Source organism: Desmodus rotundus, chromosome 10, assembly GCF_022682495.2.
Source record: "Desmodus rotundus isolate HL8 chromosome 10, HLdesRot8A.1, whole genome shotgun sequence".
Taxonomy (NCBI): Eukaryota; Metazoa; Chordata; class Mammalia; order Chiroptera; family Phyllostomidae; genus Desmodus; species Desmodus rotundus.
The window spans coordinates 28,502,344-28,527,278 of NC_071396.1; the positions used below are offsets into that span (position 1 = coordinate 28,502,344).

General features: G+C 56.5%; 1 protein-coding gene across 2 annotated transcripts in view; it reads left to right on the plus strand.

The window, feature by feature from the left end:
- ADAMTS17 (ADAM metallopeptidase with thrombospondin type 1 motif 17) overlaps positions 1-15,729 on the plus strand; it is a 194,725-nt gene extending 178,996 nt beyond the window's left edge. For both annotated transcript variants that reach the window (XM_053913384.1, XM_053913385.1), the window contains 3 exons: positions 3,411-3,563; positions 11,572-11,749; positions 12,928-15,729. In XM_053913384.1, the coding sequence (XP_053769359.1) occupies positions 3,411-3,563; positions 11,572-11,749; positions 12,928-13,100 (504 nt within the window). In that variant the 3' untranslated portion in view covers positions 13,101-15,729. The remainder of the gene's footprint in view (positions 1-3,410; positions 3,564-11,571; positions 11,750-12,927) is intronic.
- Positions 15,730-24,935: the final 9,206 nt, after the last annotated feature.

Sequence of the window (24,935 nt, forward strand, 5' to 3'; positions counted from 1 at the left end):
CCACCACCATCAGGGCCCCCAGCACGGTCCCTTTTCCTGCATCAAGCTTGTGACACATCCTCACACGTCCCTGTCTTCGCCAGCCCCCAGGTCGACTCAAGGCTCTGTTCTGGCTCTCGTACCCTTAAATTCCATCTGAGATAACAACGGGGCAAAAGCATAAATAATGTGTCATTGATGATGTGTGTGTTTGGTAGTACCTACCGCAGTACTTTTAGACTATTTCCTGTGAAAATTGTCGTGCAAACATAGAGGGACGGATAGATGAATAGATAGGTAGGTAGATGCGTACATACGTAGATGAGACACCTAGATACACAGGCCTATGTTTCACCATCGTCCTCTGGGCACATTCGAACTGGAGTGTGGTCAGATCGGGGAGGAGATGTGGAAGGCTGCCCTTCAACTCTGAGGCCTTCTTTGCAGACTGCAAGAGGCGTGCAGATGCGGGGAGGGACAGCTCTTCCTGTGCTCGTCCGAGTTACACATCTCATGCTGCAACTATTTTGGAAGGAGGTCACTGCAACCCGAAGTTTTTGATTTTGCAGACTGGCCGTGGAAGGACCACTTTGTCTTTGGTAACACGTCCTTCCTTCGAGGCTTTGCACCGACTTTGCGCTAATGACTGGGATCGTTTGGCTATAAAGCGAAAACGAGCAATAGCTGTATCAGAGGCCAGCTTCCCCCCGGTCCTCCACCTGATGTGTTCTCGGGAAGTCAGAAAGGCCAAGTCCAAGACACTCTTCAGTGTGGAAAATATTTGTGGAGTTCCTTTCTGTTGCCAAGCAGTTGGAATTATTTTGAATAAAAAAGCATGCAGCCCATTCTTCATGAATGAAGAGCCTGCCTGTGGCTGTTTCAAAAATGAAGTTTGCCCGTCAGACAGATTGGGACATGTACCTGTTTAAAGACCTGCATGTTTAATCTGCTCTCTGTGATATTTTAAGCAAAGAAGAGAGTTTAAAATTTTTGTCTGATTTTAAAAAAATTATATGTACTTAGGTTTGTCAGTTTAGCATGCAAGGGACTGATTTGGGGGAAGGGGGATACTCGTTGGGGGGGGCAGGTAAGCAGTCTCTCCCCTCCCCCACCTACCCTGAGCCTGAGGGACTTAATCACATGCCTCTTGATCCAAACAAGATTTATGCTTTAATTAGCTCAAAGCCATAAATTTTCCATTCAGATTCTTTGTTATGGGGGGTGGGATACCTCTTTACTGAAATAACCAAGCCTGGCATTATCAACTGCCACGGTAGGGTTAAAGCACACCATACTGGAAAGTGGGGGAGCACTGGCACGGGATCGACAGAAATACCTCTATCCCGGCCTCTCTGTGTGCCGGGTCATGCCTGACTTTAACCCTGAAATAGCATCCACACCAGGCAGGCCAACTCAGGCCCAGCCCAGGCTTGAGCAGAAGGTTTCTTCCCAGACACTTAACTTGGAATCAGATTTCCCCTCCGCCCTGTGACCTACTCCAAAACTGGGGTTTCTACCACATGGCTGCGTGCCGAAGCCCCTCTTAACATTTCTGCTCCTAGAGACCCTGAGGTCTGCATTTCTCGTGGGGGCATTCTCGTCGCCGGGCCTGCCTTCAACCAGCCAGCTGTGCCGATGAAGCTCACCAGCTACTCCCCCACGTTGTTAGAACGAGGCACAGATGTCCAGAGGGAAGACGAAGGGAGTGACTCTCTCCTGTGCTCGGCTCCCAGGTCCCCTCCCTGATCGAGAGCCAAGAGAGAAACTTCACATTGTCCCCCTCGGTGCCTTCTGAGGCAGCCCCAGCCTGCGAAGGCCCGGGCTTCCAGCCCACAGGCTGCTGGTCCAAAGGGCCACGCCAGGAGTTGGCCACGATACAGGCTGGCCCATCAGTGCTTCAAGTTCACGGGAAGGGAACCCAGAGTAGAATCAGACAGAACAAAACCTCAGGCAGAAGCAGCGAGGAGGCCCCTAGTTGGAGGCAGAGCCCGAGTGGTGGGTGCTGGTGTCCTGGAGGAGCTGATGACACAGGCAGGGAATGCTGCCCCTTAGGAAAGCAGGGGACGACCCTTCGGCATGGTCACCCAGGGCTCCCTGCCGCAGCCCTCCCGGCCCCAAACCGTCCTGCCAGGCAGCCCTGGGGGGATGCCCGCCTTGGACCAACCCCTCATGTCCCTTGAAACCAGCCTCTCACCCCGCACACAGGATCAAATAGCTGCGCCATCCAAGCTCCCCCGGGGACGCCATGGTCGGGGCCGGAGTGTGTGTATTTCCGCTACAACAGGCCAGTCGAAATGAGAGAAGACCCCGCACGGGACCCTCAGGCAGACAGCTAAATTGAACACCTAGAAGAAACACGGCTAGATAACATTGAGGGGTAAATGTTAGTAACAGGGATGTAAGGAAGAGCGCTGGTGCTTTACGTGAATTTTTGCAGAAGTCAGCTTTGTTGTAGCCGGCAAACATTGCCGCGTAGTCTCCCCTATTTCAGGTAAACCCCACAAGTGGAGAAAGGAAGTTACTGAGTTGTCAGGGCTGCATGCAGTGCCACTGCAGCTTGGGAGCGCTCCGCACCAGGGCCCCGGGCCTCGGCTGTTGGGAGAAAATCGCCCCTGTCCTCCTGGGTCTCACCGTGTCCTCACGGTCCGGCCCCCTCAGGGAGCTGCGAGTAGGAGGGAGCACACCAGGCACCTGCTGCAGACCCACCCCACGGGTCCCCTGTGTGTATGCCCGGTTGCCCCTCTGCTGTCATCACTCCTTCATGGGTCATGCTGCCTGAGGGAATGGGGACATCGCTGTCCCCTCCCCACGCTGTCTCTCTTCCCTGTTTTTCCCAGGAAGTAAAGCACCGAAGGGTGCCTTGCTCTGCTGCATCTGCAGGAAAACCGTCCGTGAGGCCCCCTGCAAGGGCTTGCAGCCACCTTCTGTGAAAGCCACGCCTGGCTTTGCTTCCGGTCTCTTCCTTATCCACCCTGACCTGGTGGCTGTGCCCCAGGCTGGTCCAGGCAGAGCCTGTGAACCTGGGGGCCAGGAGGGAAGAGCCAGGGGCCTCAGACCTCTAGGTTTCACTTTCCTTACCTGGCTCTCCCGGCAACCTGTGCCCACTCCCCTGCAGGGTCCATCAGCGTCTGTCCTTTAAACTCATCCGCTGCCTTGGCCTTTGGGCTGAAATTCCACTCCCCTAGTTCGACCTCCTGGCTGCTGGGAGTTCTCCCCATGCCTGACTCCTGTGACCCTCCCCCCCATCACCTGCCGCTTGGCTAGGGTCCCAGTGCCACAGGCTGGAGGAGAGCAAGAGGTTTTGAGGACAGAAACACGGTGCCCGTGTCCTTGCCTCCCCGGCACTGGGCCTGGCACAGGGGAGGGCCGCTGGGTGTGGAGGAGCCTGGGCTGTGCTGAGCCCAAGCTGACGCACGCACGATGCTTTGCAGTGCTCTGCCGGCTGCGGGAAAGGGACGCGGAGGCGCACCGTGACCTGCACCAACTCGCAAGGGAAGTGTGACGCGTCCACCAGGCCGAAGGCCGAGGAGCTGTGCGAGGACTACTCAGGCTGCTACGAGTGGAGAACCGGGGACTGGTCCAAGGTGAGCCCCGCGCCCGCACCCCTGTCCCGCCCTGGCCATGCCGGGGACACGAGCCCGGGACTCAGCTGTTCCCACGGGCTTCGTTTCGAGGATGGGGTCCCGGTAAAACCAGGCAGATTCTCTTTCTTTCCAGCTCAGTGCCTGCCGGTGACCACGCGCCATGTGCAATTTGAAAGGGACGGAATGTCCCCCAAAGCGCAAAGCAGGGGGCTCAGATGCCACTCTGCTGTCCCATGAAGCACGCTGGCTGTGCCCCAGCGTCCTACTGGGCTTTGGCCACCTGGTGGTCACAAAAACCTTGTAAACAGGTAGGAGCCTGGTCCCAGGCACTCACCTCCCAAGGGCTTGTGGGCAAACGTCACTCCCACAGTCGCCGGGGTGTTGGGTGAGGGGCACGGGGTGGGAGAAAGAACAGCCCTCAGCTCTGGGCACATGGGGGTCAGGCTGTGTCGGGACGAGTGGAAGGATCTTTGGTGCTGAACCTGCCCTTCACTCGCTCACTGGTATTTCTGATGGGCGCCCATGGACCAGGAACGGAGGTGAGTACCGCTGTCACCTGCAAGAGGCGAGAAGTAGGTTCTGTAAACTGTGAAATGTCGTGTGAAACTTCCTATTGTCTAACTTTCTAAGGATCATTTCCCACCAGAGCATGCTTTCCAGTCGTGTTCGCTTATGGCCTTGGCGACTGGGAGCTGCCCATTCGCTTCTCTCGATGTCCCTTCCCGCTGTTGGCCCATTTCTGTGTGGCCTGCACCACCTCTGAAACACTTTGGGATGAGTTGCTAACATTGGAAAATGAGGAAATGTCACCCAAAAGTTTGGAGTGTGGCTTCTCTGTGCAAATCCGCCTTGGGTCCTCGCATGCCGCTGTGGCCGGGGAGCCTGCGCCCCTCCCCAGGCCACATGCTCCGCGCCCCAGGCTCCTCGCAGCCAGGTGGCGCTGGATTTACCTGCCTGGATCATGCAGCTCGCTCGCTTCGTGCCTGTGCTTTGTGGAGGAAGGAATGGTTTGCCTGTTAGAAAGCAATGCTTATCGGCATCTCGTCTTTGCAGAAAAGCCACCCCCTACACCCCCCCCAACACACAAGTCAGAATTCAAACTCCTCCTAACTCCTGGGTTGCGTAAACGCCTGATTTCTCAGGCTGCCGTGGGCTGGCTGTGCTGCAAGGCAGCATCTGGCTGACAGTGAATTCGAGGAAGACCAGAAACACCTTCTTCTTTACTCCCAGCTCAGAAAATGCAGCCGAAGCAGTAGAACCGAGGCCAACAACCCAGGTTCTCCAGAAATCAGACCTAGGAATGTAATAAAGCTGAGTCCGGAGCTGCCAGGATGAATCCCGCACGGGCGAGAGACTTCCGTGAAGGCTCTTGCAGAGGAAATAAGCAGTTAAACCCGGGAGTCCTGGTGAGGAGGCACAGAGAGGCCAATGTGGCCCGGGCTCCCCAGGTCATGGGGCTCCATCTCTCTGCCCCGGTCTCTCTGTCTCTGAGACGGGGACCGTGAAATGCTGGCCTTTGCCTGTTTCTCAGAGATGCTCAGAGCTTTCCACGTGACTAAGCACGGGGACAACTGAGCCCACAGCCTGTCAGCCAGTGGTCACACTGTTGGGAGACACAGCCCCTGGGATGCGCCTGTTCTGATCCAACCTTCTCGTCAGTAGGGCTGCCCGCCTTTTCTAGGACCATGCTGAGAAATGTGTCTCACATCCAAGCATCTTCAGACCCAGGCCGAGAAAGGGCCCCAGCGTGTCCCCGAGGCCCAGGGAAGTGCAGGCTAGCTTCAGCAGTTTAGGCTCCCCTCAGAAGCCACCGGTAAACGTTCTGTGGCAGGAGCGCCTACAGACTTGATGCTCCGAGTGCCTGACAGGTCCCCGAGGGGCAGGGAGGGGAACCTATCCTACACAGTGACAGGCACAGGTGCGGACTGGCGTGACGCTGTCACCGAAGCTAGGGAATTAGTAGAGGTCACATGCCGGCAGCACCTGGCATTGTTTCCCCTTGGCCCTGTGCCCCTTCAGCTCTCAGCACCAGCCTCCACCAGCTGGTGTCGTTTCCCCTGGGAATAGAAGCTCAGAGAGACTCTGACAGGGGTGGAGGGTGTTTGAAGCTGTCCTGATGGGAGAGTTAAGTCGCCAAACCGGAGAGGCAGCGGGAGCGGCCCCCAGAGTCTCCCATCATCCAGGCTCGCCAACCAGAATCCAGGGCTCTTGGGATGACCAGCCCAAGTCGTGGGGCTGGGGGAGGTGGGGGGGTCACTTCAGCTCTCTGGTTCCCCAGCTCTGGTGTCCCGACCAGAATGTGCCAAGTCAGTGGGCTGCAGATCAGAGGGATGAAGGGAAACACAGAACTGAGGCCGAGGACAGGAGGCAAAAGCAGGCTGCGATGGAGCAGGAGTTGAAGGGGAGGGCATGGGTGTGTGGGTGGGGATGTGTGTGTGTGTCTGTGCGTGTGCACCAGTGTGCGCCTGAGATGGCATCTCCAGTTTCAGGGCTGGAGCAGAGACAGTGGGGACTTCCGTTATTGCTTAAACCTGCTATTTCAGGTTCCAACAGCTTCCAAGGCCTGGGTGGCTCATGCCAAGGTAGGGGGGAATCTGTCAAAAAATGCTTTTGACGTTTCACCAGCCAAGTGCCTTTTAGGCAGAAACATAAAATAGAGTTCCTGTAGGGGTATTCTTCCCCCCATATCTGTTCATCTCTCTCTCTCTCTCTCTCTCTCCCTTCCTGCTCCCCCACCCCCATTCTCTGCTAGCCAAACCTGCCCGAGGCAGACCAGCCCCTCAGAGAATGAATGGCCCAGTGGACAACGTGGTGGGTGACACTGGGCAGTGAGGGTCCCCCTGCACACCCCGTCAGCCTGACCTTGTGTCCGGCTGGCCCCAGTGCCTGTGGACGGCCCTCCTGGGGCCTGCTGCCCTGTAAGAACCAGAGCTCACGCGTCTGTAACATTCCTGTAGTGTTCTCTTCTTCCCAGCACTTTTACAACCTCCGTTAGCTAATTCTCCAAACATCCCTTTGGGATCTGGCATTATTTATAGCCGTGATTTTACAGGCAGGAGAGGGGAGGAGAAGGGAGTTCTCGCCCTAGTGGAGCCTGTCATTAGGGCCAGGCCTCAGTGCCGTGACAGAGGCCGGCCCCTCCAGGCCGGGGGGCAATGTGGCCTTGGCTGATGGGGGTGGGGGCCTCAGGGAGGGCAGGCCAGGGTCGGGGGGCCTGTCCCCTGGGAAGAGCTACACAGACACTCAGAGCCACATGTCCCACCTCTCTGAGGCCCCTCATGCATGCGGTGCACGTTTATGGTGCACCTACTGTGTGCACGGCCGTGCTTGGCTGCAGTGGTGGTTAGTATAAGGGCTGAAGAGGACAAAGGCCTGCTACCCAGCTCAGGCCTGAGTGCACAGATTGGGCCCTGTGGCTGTTATCATTCCAAAGAAGCCAGGCCTGTAGAGCTTGCAGAGTACCGTGCTGTCCCCTGGGTCAGAGGAAACGAAGGCCTTTCTTCCCCCTTTGCAGGAAACTCTGTCCACCGAGAGGGAAATCTCCCTCTCGCTGTCACATCCTAATCTGCATCGCAAGCCTCTGAGTGAATCCAGATCAAATATTTCTCTTTTCCTTGTTGCCATGAACCTTTCGCTCTCTCTGCACTCAATTTATTTTACTTTATTATTGCTTTCCCCGTGGAACTTCCACCCCGAGTGTCTGAGGCCCCCTCCGAGTGGGAGAAGGGCCCTGCCTGGGATTGGTGGCAGGGCACCAGGCCATGTTTGTGCTGCAGGCACATGCGGGGTGGGGGGGTGCAGATCCTGAGGGGGCTGCAGGTCCTCCAGGTCTTCGGGCAAACTGCTTTTGGGGCCGATTCACGGCCCTCCCCACTGTTGTCTCTGTTTCCCGTGTTTCGGGGAGCCTGTGAAATGCCGATGTGATGAGCAACTTGCAAAAGCCACCCGGCAGGGAAAGAGTGCTTCCACTGAGACCAGATACGTGATTTTTTTTTTTTTTTTAAGTAAGTCTGTTTGCTCGGTTTTAAAAGCCTGAATAAGAGCTTTGCTTCAGTGCTTGGGGCTAATCCGATGGTATCGGGAGACTCGAGGTGGGGGAGGGGATCTCCGGGCTGTTTAATTAAAGTTGAGGCTGGGTGGGTGTGGGGGGTGGGCAGAGATGGAGTCAGCTGTCTGCGCCTCTGCCATCCTGAATGTGGCTTGCTCCGGTGCCTGGGGGAGGCTATTGAAAAGCACCCCGTCTTCAGGGCCACACCAGCCTGTGATTGTGCTCCCAAGCTCACCTGGCTGGGCTGCCCAGGGCAGTGCCAGGAGCCAGGCAAAGATGGGCGTCCACACCTGCCTGCAGAGGCCTGGGGATGGGCCCAGCCAACTGGGAGCTCCTGGCTATGGGCCAGGTGACTCAGTGCACCTTCCCAGATGGCAGGGACTCCCTGGTCAGCCCTCCCTGCTCTGGGCCCTGTGCCTGTGGTTAGTCACAATCACAGTGCTGCTTGGGGAGGGCCCCTCCATCCCAGCCTCCCTGCCCGCACCTGGTCTGCGCTGTCTCTAGTCCGGAGACCATTCTTCAAGGAAGGCTTCATTGCTCTCAAGCTGCAGACAGAGAAACTGAGGCTCAGATAGGTTAAGTGACTTGCTGCAGGTCACCCAGCCCCATAAGCAAGCATGTGGCGAGCTAACAGGCGCCCCCTGCCCTGCACCGCTCCTTCTTTGCTGGTGAAACTTTTGGTCAAGGAGGGTGTGGTATGCATGGCTGTTAGGCCAGGGTAGGTGGGCACCACCTTGCCTCAAATGGACACGCAGCCAGCGTGAGAGGTGGCAGCTACATCAAAGGCTCATTGGTGGAGTTTTTTACTGTCATTTATTTATTTATTTTTAAATCCTCGCCGAAAGATATGCTCATTGATGTGTGTGTGTGTGTGAGAGAGAGAGAGACAGAGAGAGAGAGAGAGAGAGCAATAAATATCAATCAGGTGCCTCATGCATACACCCCAACCAGCAATCGAACCTGAAACCCGGGTGCGTGCCTGACCAAGAATCGAACCTGCCACCTTTTGGTGCACAGGACGACGCTCCAACCAACAGAGCCACCCAGCCAGGGCATTCACTTCGATTTTCAATTACATAGGTAACTCTATCTTCCTATCGAAGACACAGAAGGGAACAGAAGCCCCACAAACCCGACGATAGCATGGTGAATGTCGCTCCTGGTTGGTCTTGCACACTTCCATACCGGGACTCACTCAGGCGTCGAGGCCCTGTGCACGCCACTCGGCAGCCCGTGAGTCTTCTCACCGAGCACCCTGAAGCAGCCTCTGTGGGGCTGGCTCCGACAGCCCCAGGCAGCTGCTTGGTGGGGGCCCTGTGTGCAGCAGCCCCGAGGACTACCACTAAGACCCAGCAGACCCTATACCATGTCTGAAACCCCTTGGGGGGCAGAGTCTGCGGGGTCCAGTGACCATGCGAGGAAAGACAATGAATAAGTAAACTGTGGAGCTGGGCAATGACCTGGAGTTTGGATTTCTAGCCTCCCATAGAAGCGCCATCCAGGATGACCTCTAATTTACACGGGAAGATGGAGCCAGCAGTTGGGGTCCTGTCCCCCTCCGTCACTCACTAGTTCTGTGACCTTGGGCAAGAAACTGACCCCTGAGCTTGGTGGCCGACTGTCAGCCTCAGGATCATTGCAGAATGTTCCACACTCTTGAGCGGTCTTACCAGCAAGCCCACAGAACAGGTGACCCCCCCCCCCCCCAGGGCTGCTATCCCATGCCCCAGCCCCCAGGCCAAAACATGAGCAACAAGATTAAGAAGTTTCTGAGGGGAATGTAGTCCTCAAGGCCACCCCTGCCACACACCTGAGTTTTACGATGGTCGTCAATCGTGTCCGGGCAGAGGCCTTGTCAGTTTTGCACTTGGTTTTAATAGACCCTCGGGATCGAGGCCTTGCCTGGCTTTTTACATGCATTTCAGCGACACCTGCAAAAGACATCCGGAGCCCTTGCTGGCATTCCTGGCCAGGAAGTGACTCAGCCAGGCGGACTGCCCAGCGGGCAAGGCCTGGGGTCCTGGTGGCAGGGGCGCCTGGGGAGTGAGACAGGCATCCTGCAGGCGTCTTCTCTGTTTGCCTAGGGACCTAGAAACCCAACCCCCACCTGGCCCACATCCCTCCAAGAAGGACTGTGCGGACTCCCAGCCCTTCCTCCTGCAGCGAGCCTCACCAGGGCCGCTGGGCCCAGGCAAGGTCTGGGAATGAAGGGGTGCGGTGTCGCCTCTGCGTGCCCCTTGCCTCCCTCAGTGCGCCATGTAGGGAGTGCCCCATGGTCACCAGACACAGCCCTGAGTGCAGGGTTGCCTCGGCAGTAGGTTTTTTTTTTTTTAATTTTATGACCAATGTAGATGTAAATGTCCTTAATAGCATTGGTGGACTAGTCAAACGCCTACTTGAAATATGTAACTTACTCATTTAGCTGCACGTTCATAATTAAAGCTATAGATCTCTATTAGAACTACTACAGTTTTCTGTCTCCAGCGTGTTAGGAAGTGGAACCGGGCATTGCTGCTGGTTGTGCTGGGTCGGATGTGGTGGGACAGCGGCACTTCTGTGAGGTGCAGCCCAAGCTCCCTCTGCCAGTGTCTCCTCGCTCCACTTCATGAGTCACCGTTCCCTTTGCTGCGCTCCCCGAGTGCTGCCCTCTCTTGAATATACCTGTGCCCGCTCTCGTTGTTAGTTCACTCACGGGCTGTGGCTTCACTTTGCTTCATGTGAGCATAACTTTGCTCCGCGTTGGCATAACTTTGCTGCTCCATGTCGACATAACTTTGCTCTGCGTCGGCATAACTTTGCTGCTCCGCGTCGGCATAACTTTGCTCTGTGTCGGCTTAATTTTGCTCCGTGTCGGCATAACTTTGCTTCGGCATAACTTTGATTCGTGTTGGCATAACTGTGCTCCGTGTCGGCATAACTTTGCTCTCCATTGGCATAACTGTGCTCCACCTTGGCATAACTTTGCCCTCCATTGGCATAACTTTGCTCTGCGTCGGCATAACACTGCACCGCGTTGGCCTGACTTTGCTCTGTTCCCAGGATTTTGCACTGCGTTAGGGCCGTTTGCCATTCCTTCACTCACCCTGTTGGCCTGGTCTCCCGTCTCCGGGAATATCCACTCACCAGATTGCTTTCCCATCGTCCCTCATTTGTGATTATGAAGTCCTGCCTCCAGGAAAAGACAGTTCAATTGCTTTGCCTCCTTTCCCCGCCCCCCCCCCACCCTTGGTGATCTTGCTACAAAATAATCCAGGGCACCCCTTACTCCTGCCCCCAAACTGTCACTTTCCCCGGGATAATTGTGAGCGAAAACCTTGGCCCCCCTTGTGTTTAAGCACACCTGCCACCTGTATATAAACTCAGCATTAGGACTGCAGCTGAGTGTCCACTCTTACTTAATTGCATGTATTTGCATATGAACACTCAAATACGTCATTCTAATAAAAGAGAGCCCCACACTATGCACACAGGACACTGGGCAGAAGTTCAGGGACAGTCCAAGGTCCTCAGGCCTGGCTGCACGTTGCACGCACCCACAGAACTTTGCAAACCGCTGATGCCCTGTGCCCCTCCAGAGATCCTGGTTGATTGCTCTGGGATGTCACAGTCCGTAAAAGCTCGCCAGGTGATTACTGCAGGCAGGAAGAGACTTCTGAACTTGCTTCCTTTCCTCACAAAGGCACTAATCTCTTCTCGGGGGTCCCCAACCTCGTGACCTCATCTAACCCTAATTACCTTCCACAGCTGCCCCCCCATGCCATCCCATGGAGGTCAGGGTCCCATGTGACTGCTGGGGGGCCAGAAAAGTCTTGAAACAGCCTTCCTTTAGGCTGCTGGTGCCAAGACCTCGCGTCCTGAAGTCGTTTCAATCACCTGTGACCCGCGGGGGCCAGGCCCAAGGGCGGCATGTGCCCCCAGCCCTGGTGAGGCCCCAGCTCAGGCTGGCCCTGTCTCTGGCAGTGCTCGTCAACCTGCGGGAAGGGGCTGCAGTCCCGCGTGGTGCAGTGCATGCACAAGGTCACCGGCCGGCACGGCAGCGAGTGCCCGGCGCTCTCGAAGCCCGCGGCCTACCGACAGTGCCACCAGGAGGTCTGCAACGACAAGATCAACGTGAACACCATCACCTCCCCCCGCCTCGGTGAGTGCCCGCGCTGGCCCCTATCTGCCAGTACCCCTCACCCAGCAGTGGGGGTCTCTAAGCCAGGAAGCCCCCTCCTTGGGTCTCCTTTGAGCCCTGGAGAGGCCGACATCTGTCAGTCTTGTAGAGGATCTGGAGTTTCGGAGATGGAGTTCCATTCCTGGTCGTGACAAAGACGCCTGCTAACTGCAGTCCCCCGTGTAGCCCCTTGAGTGTCCCATTAACCCTTCTGCCAACAAACGGGGACATGGGAGAACGTTTGTCAAGTATTTTAGGGTTCCTGTGCATGGCACCAGGGGTGGGGTGCAGAGGGAGGTGCTCTCTTCTGGAAAGGAAGGGTCTGGGGGTGTCATTCACGAGTCCCTGGTGTCCGTACGCGTGGGGGGTTCCGCAAGCTAAGCCTGAGCAGCAAGCCAGAGTACTGGCAGGCCCGGCCATCGCTCCGCAGGGAACTTTTGTGAGCGCTCCAAACCCAGCCGTCAGCAGGCCAAGCACTTAACAGTGATCTGACGACGGCTTCGGAGAGTCTCTGCTTCTCCAGACAGACGTGCCCGGGAAGTGCCCCACCCCTCAGGCTCTTTTCCCTAATGCTGGAGTGCCAGCAGAACGAATGGGCTTTCGGAGTGGCTTCACTGTGGTGGGGGTGTGGTTTGAGCTTGCTGAGGTGCACCCCAGGCTGCTGCATGCACTTGGTGACCCCCAGAGACTTCCCTCGGGCAGGACCTTCTCTCTGCACAGCCAGGACCCAGAAGGCAGTTGGGGCCGCTTGCTTGTGCTGCAACCTGGTGCTTCTGTGGCCCTTTGACCTTCAGGGCCCTGTGCCCTTGGGTTTCGTAAATGCCAACAGCGGTGACATCTGCTGCCACCAAATAACAGTAAGCGCCCCTTAGCTCAGAAGCGGGCAGTGCCCTCTCACCCCAAGGAGGCAGCCAGACCACCGAACTCGGCCAAGCGGTCAAGGTGGACACAGGGGTGTACCTGTCCGCTCTTGGAGAAAAGCAGCATCCCCGGTGGCCCTGGCAGGGGGCGCACTTCCTCCAACCGTCCGTGCCCGGCTCCGGCGCGCACCAGTTAGGGCAGCCCAGTGTGTGCCGTCCACAGGCCAACTCTGTGCATGCATGATGGTGTCCCCATGCCGTCCGTAATCCCTGAGCTTTCTGTCTCCGCTGTCCCCTTAGCTGCTCTGACCTACAAATGCACGCGGGACCAGTGGACCGTGTACTGCCGGGTCATCCGGGAGAAGAACCTCTGCCAGGACATGCGGTGGTACCAGCGCTGCTGCCAGACGTGCAGGGACTTCTACGCCAACAAGCTGCGCCGGCCACCACCACCGCCCTCACCGAGTTCATGACACGTGCCCCCGCGGTCCCGCGGCAGTCCCGCGACGCTCCCGCGCACGGTCTGAGTCCTGACCATGGGGCTAGCTGAGAGCCCACCCCCCCCGAGAGCACACCATCCTGCAGCTGGGACCCCCCCAGCACAGCGCCGCTCTCCCACGGGCTGTCCCGAGACTCCAATCCCCGTAGAACTTGAGTGTGGACTTGACGTTTGCCGTTCGGGCTTTTATACTTAATATATTGTTCACGGCCACTGGATGGCTTTCTGCAGTAAGGGAAGGAGTAGGCGTGGGTCACAGGATCCCCATGGCTTCGGAGGTTCCGTGTGCCTCCAACAGGGCCCCTGCAACGGCTGTGGACAGGAACGTGGCCGGCTGCTCCGGTCTCGGCTGTCTTCTAACATCGGAATTCCCGGCACTTGATGGACCACGGAGGGAATATCCACAGCGAGACATGACATTCGAACAGGCTTTATTCTGAAAGCCAGCGACACCCTGGGCAGGACAGATGCCATGAGCCTCTGCTGGCGGCCTCTCCGGAGAGGGCCGGGCGGCCAGGGCCCCTGTGACCAAACAGGGCCGTCGCCTGCCTGCCTGCCGGAGCTGAGACATGCTTTTACAACCTGGGGACTCACCTTGGAAGTCTTCCTCTGGGAGTTGGGATCTGCGTAAGCCGACGAGGAGACCAGGGCCGAGTAGCTCTGCATCCTGATGTGGGGAAGAGTATTCCAGAAGGGCGTCGGGGGGCCTCTAACTTTCCCATCTCTGCTGTCCACTGCGGAGAGAAGCAGAAGAGCCTTGTTTCTGAAGGTGCTGTGACACAGGACATGTGCGAGTCTTGGCTGTGGGCTTGCCTCCTGGGGCAGAGCGGCGCTCGGGACCGCTTTGCCCGGGGGTGTGGGCCTCCCCTGCTGCCTTGTGGGGACCTCTGCTCCAGCCAGTACTTCATATACAGCTTTGCCCCTTGTAGACGGCTTCCCATCGACCTTGGCCGTCTATCCGAAGCTGACTGTCTTTAGAACCTGTGAAGACGCAAGCTGGGGCCCTGCTGCTTCACCCCTCCCGGGGCAGGGTCCCTGTGGGGGCAGCCCGCTGGCATCCGGCATCTCGGAGAAGCGCCCTCGGGCCAGCATCACCACGTGCCAGCAGGCCTTCCTTGTCGGAGCTCAGGCCTTGTGATTGACCCTTGTCCCCAGTGGGGCAGGAAGGATACTCAGAAAGGCATGAGAAAGGCCTTTCCCTCCTTCAGTCCCTTCACCCCTCAAGACGGAGCTGTGCCCTCTCTGGAGACCCAGGGAGTGACGACCGTGGCCTCTTTGGGAGCACAGATGGCAGGGCCCTGCCTGCTCTAGGAGCTCGCAGGAAGGGACCCTGGACGCCAGGAGGTGTGTTTTGCTGAGCAACCTGGTGGGTGTTTGGTGGGTGCTAATGTTCCAGGACGTTGCCAGGAAGCCTTCTCCCCCTTAGTCCAGAAGGGTCACCTTCATTCACTGGTGCTGTGTATATCTAACTGTGTCTGTTTTCCACGTAACAACGTTAGAGTCAGCTTACATCACAAGGATGGACAACAGGCTGCCTGCCGTCTCGAGCCTGCGCCAGGGGTTGAGTGTTGGTTTTGGGGTGTCCCCTCCCCAGGGGAGCTGTTGGGGAGGCAGGGACTTGGTGCAGCTGCCCTTGCCTCAGTGAGAAGTGTGGGTAAACGGCCTTCGGGGCTCCGGGGAGACATGAGGAAGAGCCAGAGCGAGGCCGATCTGCCCACCACCCTGCACTGTGACCTGCACCAAGGGCTGTCCTCCCCAGCTCAGGCTGCAACACCAGCAGATGCCCCGAAGCCCTGTTTCCACAAAACCCGTAAGCCTTGGGGAGCTGGGGCTTAGCGTCTTCTCAGCCCCAAACGTTCTGTACTTCACCGCAGAAGGACGAGGCCAGGGGAGCCAGCTAAGGAAGCCAGGGCGGCCTAGCTCACTGGTCTGCGCGGGTCCCTGGGCCCACTCACACCTGTGCTCCAAGGCGAGCCCTACCCCTGGTGCCTCTGAACGTGCTCCTTGCTCCCCGTGACTGTGTGCCAACTGGACGCCCCTGGCAAGGGCCTCACACCCTCAGGATGCAAGCGATGGAGGCGGTTATGGTGAAGCGCCCGGTGGGTTCCCGGATCCTTCGGCTCACTGGCACGGGTGCTCTGAACCTCACCAGCCCGCCTTCCATTGATTGATCGCGACGATTGATTTCCTCGTGACGCCCCGGTGCTCCTCTCTGTGCGGGAGACGCCACAGCCCCTCGAGGGCCACAGAAGCGTTTCTGGATTGTAACCACACCCTGCGCTGGCACCCAAGCACTGTGCCTCTCCAGGAGCACGGGTGCGGTGCTACCTGCAGCGTCTTAGATCTCTTGGTGCTGTTTTCATTGGTGCAGATGAAGCCCGCTGGGCGGACCGTGGTCTGATGCTGTCAGATCGCAGGGAAGGCCTCCGTGGCAACCGTATCGTTTCTTTGTTCTCTTCCCCGTCCGATGTATATAGTTCCCATTAGGTAACTTACATTACGTGCTGTACCCACGGTATTTTTGTTTGACGTTTTGGTGCTGGTTTTGAAAGAAAGAAAAAAAATAAAAAGAGCAGAAGACACACATTGGACACCACTGTAAATGAAAAAGTAATCATTTCATTGGAAGCGAGTGGAACACGTTTAATAAAATGTTTTTCCATAACAATTGTAAGCTGTCTGTGAGCTGGAAGACAAAAGCCAGTCCTCCGGAGCCCAGCGAGGGAGGCTGAGTCCCTTCCTCTGTGGCAGTCACAGAGCTGGTCTGGGGTGTGGCTGCCGGGAGCTGGAGGCCACCCACCTCAGCTGTGGGCAGGGTCAGAGGTTGCTGGTAAATGCTGTTCAGGCAGGTGGCTGCGTCCCTGCAAGCTAGCGCTAACCAATCACCCAGGCCTGGGCCCCTCCCTGTGTGGTCACAATGCCCTGGGCGGGGACCTGAATGCTGGCAGTCTGTGCGTCTGACCCCAAGCCACAGCGGTCACTTCGCTGGTGGAGCCACCCAGGGTCCATGGGGTACAGGAACCCCCTCAGGCAGAGCCCAGGCCCGTTTTGTTCCAGAATGGCCAGGTGCTGCCTACCACCTTGTCTTGCCAACCTTTAGCCCCCCAACCCTGCTAACCTCCCAGACAGATCCCCTCTTCCGGAAGGTGTGAGCCAGAGTCCTGGCCCTGCTGACCTCCCAGGCTGGGACGGGCAGTGGGCACCGCACCGTTGTAGCCAGAACCACAGCGGCCTGTGGGACCCTGTCTGGGCCTGGCCGGCAGCAGGGAGGTGGCAGCTCCCCCCGGAGTCCAGGAGAAAAAGCTCCCCATGTAGGAACTTGGCGCTGCATGTGGTGAGGGCCTCTTCTCCACATTGCAGCAGTACCTAGAAAGGCCATGGAAGGCCATTTGTTTAATAGACAGGGAACTGCTCACAGCCCCCCAGTTACCAGGACACCCGTCGCTTGTGTCCAGGTTCAAGAACACTCAGCCTCTGGCCTCTGGGAGCTGTGAGAACCCTCTCTCCCTTTCTTAGAGAGCAGTCCACACCTCTCCGGTGGGGGGTTCACGTCTAACACCCCTTATGCTGTGTGGTCTCTTTATGAGCTGCTTGGGTTCCGGGTAGCCCTCGGGGACTTCGTGTGTTGGGATGACATTGACAAGCTCTCAGTTGGCCAGCATTGAGCGGGCTTCTCTGAGGAACCGAGTCCTTCCCAGAACCCAGCGAGAACTCAGCCCCACGGGCCAGGCCAGCCCAGAGTCCGGGACAATAGCGGGTGAGTGGACAAGTCTCCAGGAGCTAGCTCCCTGGTGGGTCTGTCCCTCGACCTCGTGGACATGAGCTGGAAGGGTCGGAGTCGTAATCGTGTCTCGACGCTGCGGGGGGTTTCAGCAAAAGCCCTCATGCTTCTGGACACAAACCAGCCTGTCTCTGTGCCCCCTCATCTGGCTGATGGAGGAAGCGGCGGTCCAGCCCTCACACCTTCAGTTCGCCCCCCATGGTTACCCTCCACGCTGCCTCCACCTCTTACTTGTCAGAGCCCTCCAGACCGTTCCGCGGGCCTTTGCCCCTGGACAGCAGGGGCACTCTTCTCTGTAGGTCTCCAGGGACCGTAAGGGCATCAAACTACAGGCACTCGAGTGTCCTGCCTTCCAGCTCTCAGCAGCCTTCTCCTGTAGGACAGCCTCTTCTGACGTTTCCTCTTTCTTAGGTCCCCTTTCTCTGTGAGCTTTCTATGCGAGGGGTGCCCCATAGCTCTGTCTGCCGCTGCCTCTCTCCCTCTGCTTGCTCCCTGGGTCATGTCACCCAGACCCGAGACTTAAAACCACGCACGTTCTGGTGTCTCCCAAACCAACATGCGGGCCTTGACCTCCACATTCATACATGCCCAATCAACCCCACAGGAAGCTCTGGGGCAGGGGCAGCCCTTCAGAACTGCCCCAAATCTGAGATGTGATCAGCCAAGCTCACCTCTGCTCCCCAGGGTGTCTGCTGGGGTAGCTTTAAGGACAAGTAGAGGCTGATGTCAGCCTTAGGGACCTCGGCTAGGACTGTCAGCTGGAACACCGACGAGGCCCCCTGCCCTGGGCTGCTTGACTATACTGAAGCCTGCTGGCAGGGTTTCAGGGACAAACACCCTGAGAGACAGGCGGGGACCCTCATGAGAGCTGTGTTCATCCTGTGACAGACGGCTGGGAAGTTGCGCAGCAGCATGCCTATTGTCTTCTCACAGGTGAAGCAGTTACAGAAGAGGTCCACTCCCGTGCAAGGGGCGGAGCCAAAGAGTCCACCTCTTGCTGAGTGGGTGGGGTGGCAAGATGCTGGAAAAGCAGTGAGATGAGAGATGTAGTTGTGACCGAGTCACAGAGGGTTCCCACGCCCTCGTGTGCAAAGTCCACTCACCCTCCCCCGCCCTCAAAGCCTCATCCCATTTCGGCATCGCATCCAGGCTCGGTCCGGAGTGCGTCGTCTGAGTTGGGGTGGCGTCCTCCTACGTGGTTCCGCAGGTACAGCTTCTGGCACACTTTCTCTTGACTGGAAGACCAGTGAGCTCGAAAGAGGCGTTTTCTCCTCCCAACACCCAAGAGAAGGTGGTGGGACGGGCAGAGTAGACACTGTTTCTAAAGGAGTGGGGGCCATGGCATGTCCCCGTTGCTTGCACCGCAGTTCTATAAATGGGCTTTATTTTTTATTTTTAAAGATTTTATTTGTTTATTTTTGGAGAGAGGGAGGGCGGGAGAAAGAGAGGGAGAGAAGTATCAATGTGTAGTTGCCTCTGGAGCGCCCCCTAGTGGGGACTGGCCTGCAACCCAGGCATGTGCCCCTATTGGGAATTGAACTGGCGACCCTTTGGTTCTCACTCAGGCCAGTGCTCAAACCACAGAGCCACACCAGCCAGGGCTCTAAGTGGGTTTTATGTTAAGAAAACTTGCATATTGTCTGTTTTCCCATCTGGAAAGTAAGCTTCACTGGGGCAGAAAGCATGCTTCTCCTGTGTGTCGCTGGATTCCGAGGGCCCAGCTCCGGCACACACCAAACGACCACACTTCCCCTTTGCTAGTTACAACTTACATGGTTTAGATTATTTTCAGATAAGTTCAGGATTGTACCAGAACATGTTTATGCTGAGTAATATAAGTGTACTCTATACACTTATGATTTTCTTGTACATTTTCTATGTACAATGATTTTCTTTTTGCATAGACCTTACGTGATACAAATATTTGGACTCCTAGCTGCAAGTCGACGAAAACAAGATGTTTGCAGCTTTTCAAGTTCTTCCCCTCGTCCGTCGCCCCTTGCCAACAGAGACAGGTGTTTGTTTCCAGGTGGTTGCCCTGGTGATCTAGAAACTGTTTGCTCTCCTTTTCACGTTATCTTTGGAACAGGAGATTGACAGATTCAGAGGCAGAGAAAATCCAGTTTGGTGAGGGTCTGCGTGAGGCTGGATCGGGCGCCTCCGAATGGTGTTTTGATAATAAAAACTTAACCACTGAGCTTACAGAGTTATCCGGACATGTCTGTGTGCCTGGCTGGCTTCCAACGTGAAGCCCGGGTGCCCACGGCCGGGTGTCCCTGACCAAGGGCCAGGCTCAGTAGTCCCCCCAGGCACCGTGAACTTGCTGTCCCTTTGGCTTTGAAGCCCTGCTTAGAAAAACAGCCCCTTTCAGATTCTGGGCGGCTTCAGCATGACCTTCAAGAACGACCAAGACATCCGAAGTTTTTCTCCTCCTGGAATTTCTTAGGGGAACGCTGGGATTTCCCTGGGTAGACAGAGCCCAGTGGAGCCAAAGCAGAACCGATTTCTGGTGGAGCAGTGCAGGTGAGGACCTGCTCCCTCCCAGGGCTGTCTCGGGACATGCCCGGTGTCGATAGTCCCCACGGTCTGACACGGAGGTCATGCACACAGGTGTGCGGGGCGACCTCAGGAGGCCCCTGGGACGATGGGGCTGTCCCTGTGGCTTCCAACAGGCTCCTTCCTAGTTCCTTCATATTCTCTCCTCCTTTTCTCTCCACACTCCTCACCTTGCTGCCTTACTTTCTCTCTCCAACTCGTGTCTGTACTTATTTATCCCCTCTCTCCTTCCCCGAGTCTCTCTCTCCTTCTTCTCCTCCCTCCCTTTCTGCTTTCTGCGTTTTGTTTTCTCTGTCCAATTTCCGACGGTTTTCCATTTCTGACCTTGGTTCCCTCGTAGACATAGAATCTTCCAAGCACCCTTTAAAAACCTACTCTCTGGGGTCCTTGCAAACTTGACTGCTCTTTAGAAGCTGTAGCAGGCTCTGGGTGCCCACTTCCAGCTGAACCCCAAGTCTGCCGATCACGCGTTCAACACACCTGCCGCTAACAATGTTTTGTCTCCAGCCATTGGCTTTCTGGCCACTGAGGTTAGCTCTCACACGCCAGTTGGTAGTTACGCAACAGCAGTTCTGGAAGTCCCGTGCGAGGGTTGCTGTGTGGGAACACATCATTAAAATAGCGTGCTGCAAAGTAAAATGCGCTCGCGGTTACGGACCTGTCGCGAGCACTGAGAGATTGGGAAGCCGTAGGGGAAGCTGCACGCCGCCCGATTAAATGGGGACCAGCAAAGGGGAGAGGAGGCTGCAAATTTGTAGGTGCCGTGTGCCCGGGCTGGTTCAACGTGCGCATGGTTTTTGCCAGAGTTGCTTTTTTTTACAAAGCCAGTCTGTAACATACCCACTAATGTTACCTGGTGTTTCATTTTCCCGTCTATTCCTAACACACGACTTAGGCATACGGTGAAGTGCGACCACAGGATCCACTCAGGACACTCCAGTGTGGCTTTGATGATGTCCCCAGAGCAATTTCAGGAGGATCCCTGCGTCCTTGGGAGCATGGTTGTGTCACTGCATTAGGACGGAGGCTCCCAAGGCAGTCCCAACACCCATCTGAATGTATAAGCTGTGATATACGTCACTTATTTATATCACGACTCATAGAAATGACCATTTTACTGCGCACGCCAGTAAACAGCGAGGAGGGAAGGACCACGGCTGCCCAGTCCCTGTCCCCAGAGAATCAGAGCAGCGTGTGGCTGTGCCCTGCTCTGAGCAAATAGTGGTTCTGCCCAAATGTGGAAAAATATTCCCGTCAGCTCCAGCTAATCGGGCTGTTGGCTCTGAAATCGGCATAAACAAACCTCTGCCGGGGCGGGGGGGGGGGGGGGGGGGGGAATCAGATCCACGGCCTTTCGGGTGGCTCTGACTCAGCCAAGCCAAGTTCTTGGCGTTGGAGTGCCTGCCACAGACCCGGCCCCAGATGGATTCTGTGCCTCCACCATGGCGTGGGTCACAAATGTCACTTCGTAATGGCATCATCTGTGCTTTGCAAGTGTGTCGGCTGGGCAGACCACACTGGATAGTCCCGCGTAGCTTTCTCTGTCCAAACCCAGCTGCCCGGCCACGTGGATGGACAGGCGCACATCTGCCTGCACACACTCACACAGCTATTTTGGGAGATTGGAAGAAATAAATCTAGGAGTGACATCTCTGTGTAAAAGAACAGGAAATCTTGAAACAAAGTCAAGTAACTAGGAAAAGGAGCCAAGAAGCAAACTCAGAACTGATAATGTCCTTAAGATGAAAAACCTCCAGCACTGGATGAACTCCAGAGATAAAGGAATGAAACCAAAGATTCATGAATTGGAAGGTAGGACTGGAGAATTTTACCTGAAGGCAGTATAGAGAAGGACAGGAATTTAAAAAGAGAAAGTATAGTTAACGAAGAGTGAAGTTTGTTCGAAAGGTACCAACTTTTGTCTAATAGGAGCTCCAGCAGAAATGGCAGGAGGAGTGCAGAAGCCATATTTGAAGAGACCAGCGCTAAGAATGCCCAAGAATTGAAGGAGAGCGTGAGTCCTTTTATCAGAAGTCACTGCAAAGAGTGAACAGAATGAATCGAAATAAGGCCACGCCTCACCCATGTCATAGTGAAGGGCATCAGGCTGAGGAGGGAATCCTGGGAGCAGCCTAAGAGGAAAGATGGACAACCCCAAAGGAGTACTGTGCACTGACAGCAGGTGCCGGTTGGAAACAGAGACATCTCTTACAGGGCTGAGAGCCACCCCACCCGCATCTGTGTGCCGTGCCGTCCTTCTTCAGTCCCACACGGGACAGGAGTCAACTGTCAGGTGCCCAGCCCCTCCCCAGGCTTACCCATCATGATGAGTGGCCAGCCCCACCATCCTCCCATTCCTGCAAAAGCCAGAATCCTCACACCCGGCCCATCCCCAAGGCCCGTCACTTCTTATCTTTTAAGTCCTCTTCAGTTGCTCTTAGGTACCCTTGCCACCTCCGGCTGTCACACCAATACCAAAGTGACCCTTAGCAGACCGCCCCCTGCCTCACAGGGGCACCCCTTTTTGCCTCCCAGCTCAATGGCCCCCCCTGGCTCACCCCCAGGCCCGTCTCTGCATCCCCTGTCGTGCCTGCCTGTGAACCCCCACCTCCTAAGCCAGGAGTCTGCAAACTGTGACCCACCAGCCAATTCCTCCCCGAGGCCCATCGTTATAAATAACATTTCATTGGAACAAGCAACAGCTGTCTGTTTCTGTATCGTCCATGGCTGCTGGAGTGTTGGCTGGAGCCCCTCCCAGAGCCAGCCAATTCTTAGACAAGCAGGAGAGTGTGGTGTGCACCTGTAAATGCCCCAGGCCAGAGCCCACACCCCCAGCCACCTCACTGATGCGGCCCACCAGCGCTGGGCAGCTCCCTCTCGCCCTCCTCACCGCAGGGCCAGATGCTAAGGAACTGCGGACGGACCCTGTGTCCCAAAGCCCCTGGAACTCATTCAAACTAACCCACCCCTGGCCCGTGTGCCCCACCTCGCCCATTCCTTCCCGTGCAAACGCAGTAAAGGCTTTTGCCCACCCACGTTCCCCCCTCCCAACTCCCTCTGCCTCCTGACCTTCCTCATGCCGCCCCGTGAGGCCCTGCCCCTCCCCTTGGGATGTGAGTCACAAGCTGTCTTCTCGTTGGCGGTCATCTCTTGATTTGTTGGCCTTGCTCTACCTCAAATCCATGAATACTGTGTTTCCACAGCAGGACGTGAAGAGGGAGGAAACTGTTGATTCCTCTCTTGTCATGCAAGCTTCCTAGGGTCTTTTGGACCTTCAGCCCACCCACCCTGGACCCCAGGCTTGTGGAAGGCTGCAATGCACATGACCTTGTCAGAGTTAGAAACTGCCCCCCAGAGCCTGATGGCAGGCTGGCTGCGAGGTCTGGGCCCAGAGGCAGATTACTGGGTGAAACCACCTCACAGCGAGGTCCTGTTTGGCTCTGAGGTGTGGAGCGTGGCCCAGAGCCATCCATCAGTCTACTCACAGAGCCAGGCACAGCCGCACTCAGCAACAGGAAGTCTGAAGCCGGGAGTGCTCTTGTCTTTGGATCTGCCTAATGGAGCCCGTGAAAAGCTCACAGAGAGGACGCTTGAAGGAGACATAAGGCTTTGGCAGGCAGAGGAGAAGAAGGGGCATTCAGACTGTGTGAGGGAGCAGAGATGCATGGAAAGTCGCTGGCACTCAGGGCACAGCCTTGTGGGAGAGATGAGGGCTGACACCAGAAATGCAAAGACTCATCTGTGTCCAGTGTTGCACCCCCAGTCCCGGGCCTGGTGCACATGAAGACCTCAGTCAAGATTTCAGGTGGCCGTGGTCAGGCGCACATGACCTTGAGTGCCAGGCCAACAGCATTTGGCCTTCTGATTGGAGCAGGCTAGCTGGGCTCCAGGCAGAAAGGGACAGCTAATTAGATGCTGTTGCTTCTGGGAGACCGTGCCAGGGTAGCCGGGGGGTGTTTCTAGGCTAAGCTGGTGAAGCCATGCTCCTAAAATAAATAGCTCGCACTATTTGTCCCTCAAGGACAAAATATGCTCCGTGGAGCCTGTCTCATTATTCCTGGCAACAGACATGTGCAAAGCATTAGCCAGCAGACTTCCCCTCCCGGCTGGGTTGGACAGCAAAGCGTTTTTGCCAAGGTCACACAGCACATCGGGTGAAACTGAAGCTGCCGTGACCCTTGGCCTCTGTCCTAACTATACTCTCATTTTTTTCCTCCGCTTCGGCTAAGAGCCCGGGCTGATCCACCAAACCATGGGCCGAGGCCCTGTGTGACATCTGGACCCTCCCTAGGCAGGGATCCTCTCTTCCAGGGCGGCTGAGACACTGGCTGGCTACCTTCCGTGGCTGCAGCCTGCGCCCAGCGCTCGGCTCTGTCCTCCGATGGTTATTAATGATCTCCTTTGGGGGACCAGGTGGAATTACAGCCCATGCAGGGAGAGGAGAGGGCTCCCGTGTATCAGAAAAATAACAGGGAGAAGTGGAAGCTGGACCCGGATGGCAATGGGCCTGGGAAATGTGCCAGTGGTAATGTTTCCCGGCTGTGTCCCTTGGAGGCTCCTGTTACCCAGCAGAATTCCTTAGCCCCTTCAGGAGACCCCCGCATCTTTAGGACATCCCGAACCCCTTATCCTGGCGCTGGAAAGCTGGTGCCCTGGTTCCATTCAGCAGTTTTCTCAAATATTTATTAAGTCCTCGGTGTGTGCCAGGCGCTATGCTAGCTGACATCCATGCGGCCATAGCTACCTGCCCAAAAGTGTAGGCTCTTTCTGTGTTGGCGCGTCAGAAATCAAGGGACACAGTAGCAAATATGACAGGCACAGCCCTACCCTCATGGGCTTACAGTCAGAGATCCTGCCCTTTCAGGGGGTCAGTGTCTCCTTCTATGTTGTCTCAGAAGGACACTAATCCTATTGGCTGAGGGCCCCGCCCCTCTGACCTCACTTAACCTTATTTCCCTCCTCATAGGCCCTGTCTCCAAATATAGTCCCATCGTGGCTTAGGACCTCAATATATGGGCAAGAGGAGCCCAGATCAGTGCGTAGCAGGTTGCGTAGATGCTCCCATGGCAGGACAAAGCAGAGGTAGCTGCACCAGGGTAGGCCTGCCTTTCCGGAGTGTGTTCATATGTGTGGGCTGTGAGGAGAGGAGCCAGTACGAGGAGCTCAGGTCCTGTCTGAGAAGACGGCGTCGAAAGGGGACCGCCACAGGGGTCCGGCTGTGACCTGCCAGTGTCCCAGGAGCTGAAGAAGGAGCCCAGCCACAGTGGAGGAAAGCAGGCCTCCCACTTCTGCCTTATAGGTGAGAGACCCCCGCAGATGACGGGGTGAGGGGTGTGTGTCCCCAAACAACCTGTGGAAGTGCTATAGGAGCGAAGTCAGCCTTAAGTGCCCAGGAAGAAGGCCCCAAGAATGCATGTACTCCATAGCTACCTGTACTCAATAGCTACATCAGTACCTGGCAGGTAGGGCTTT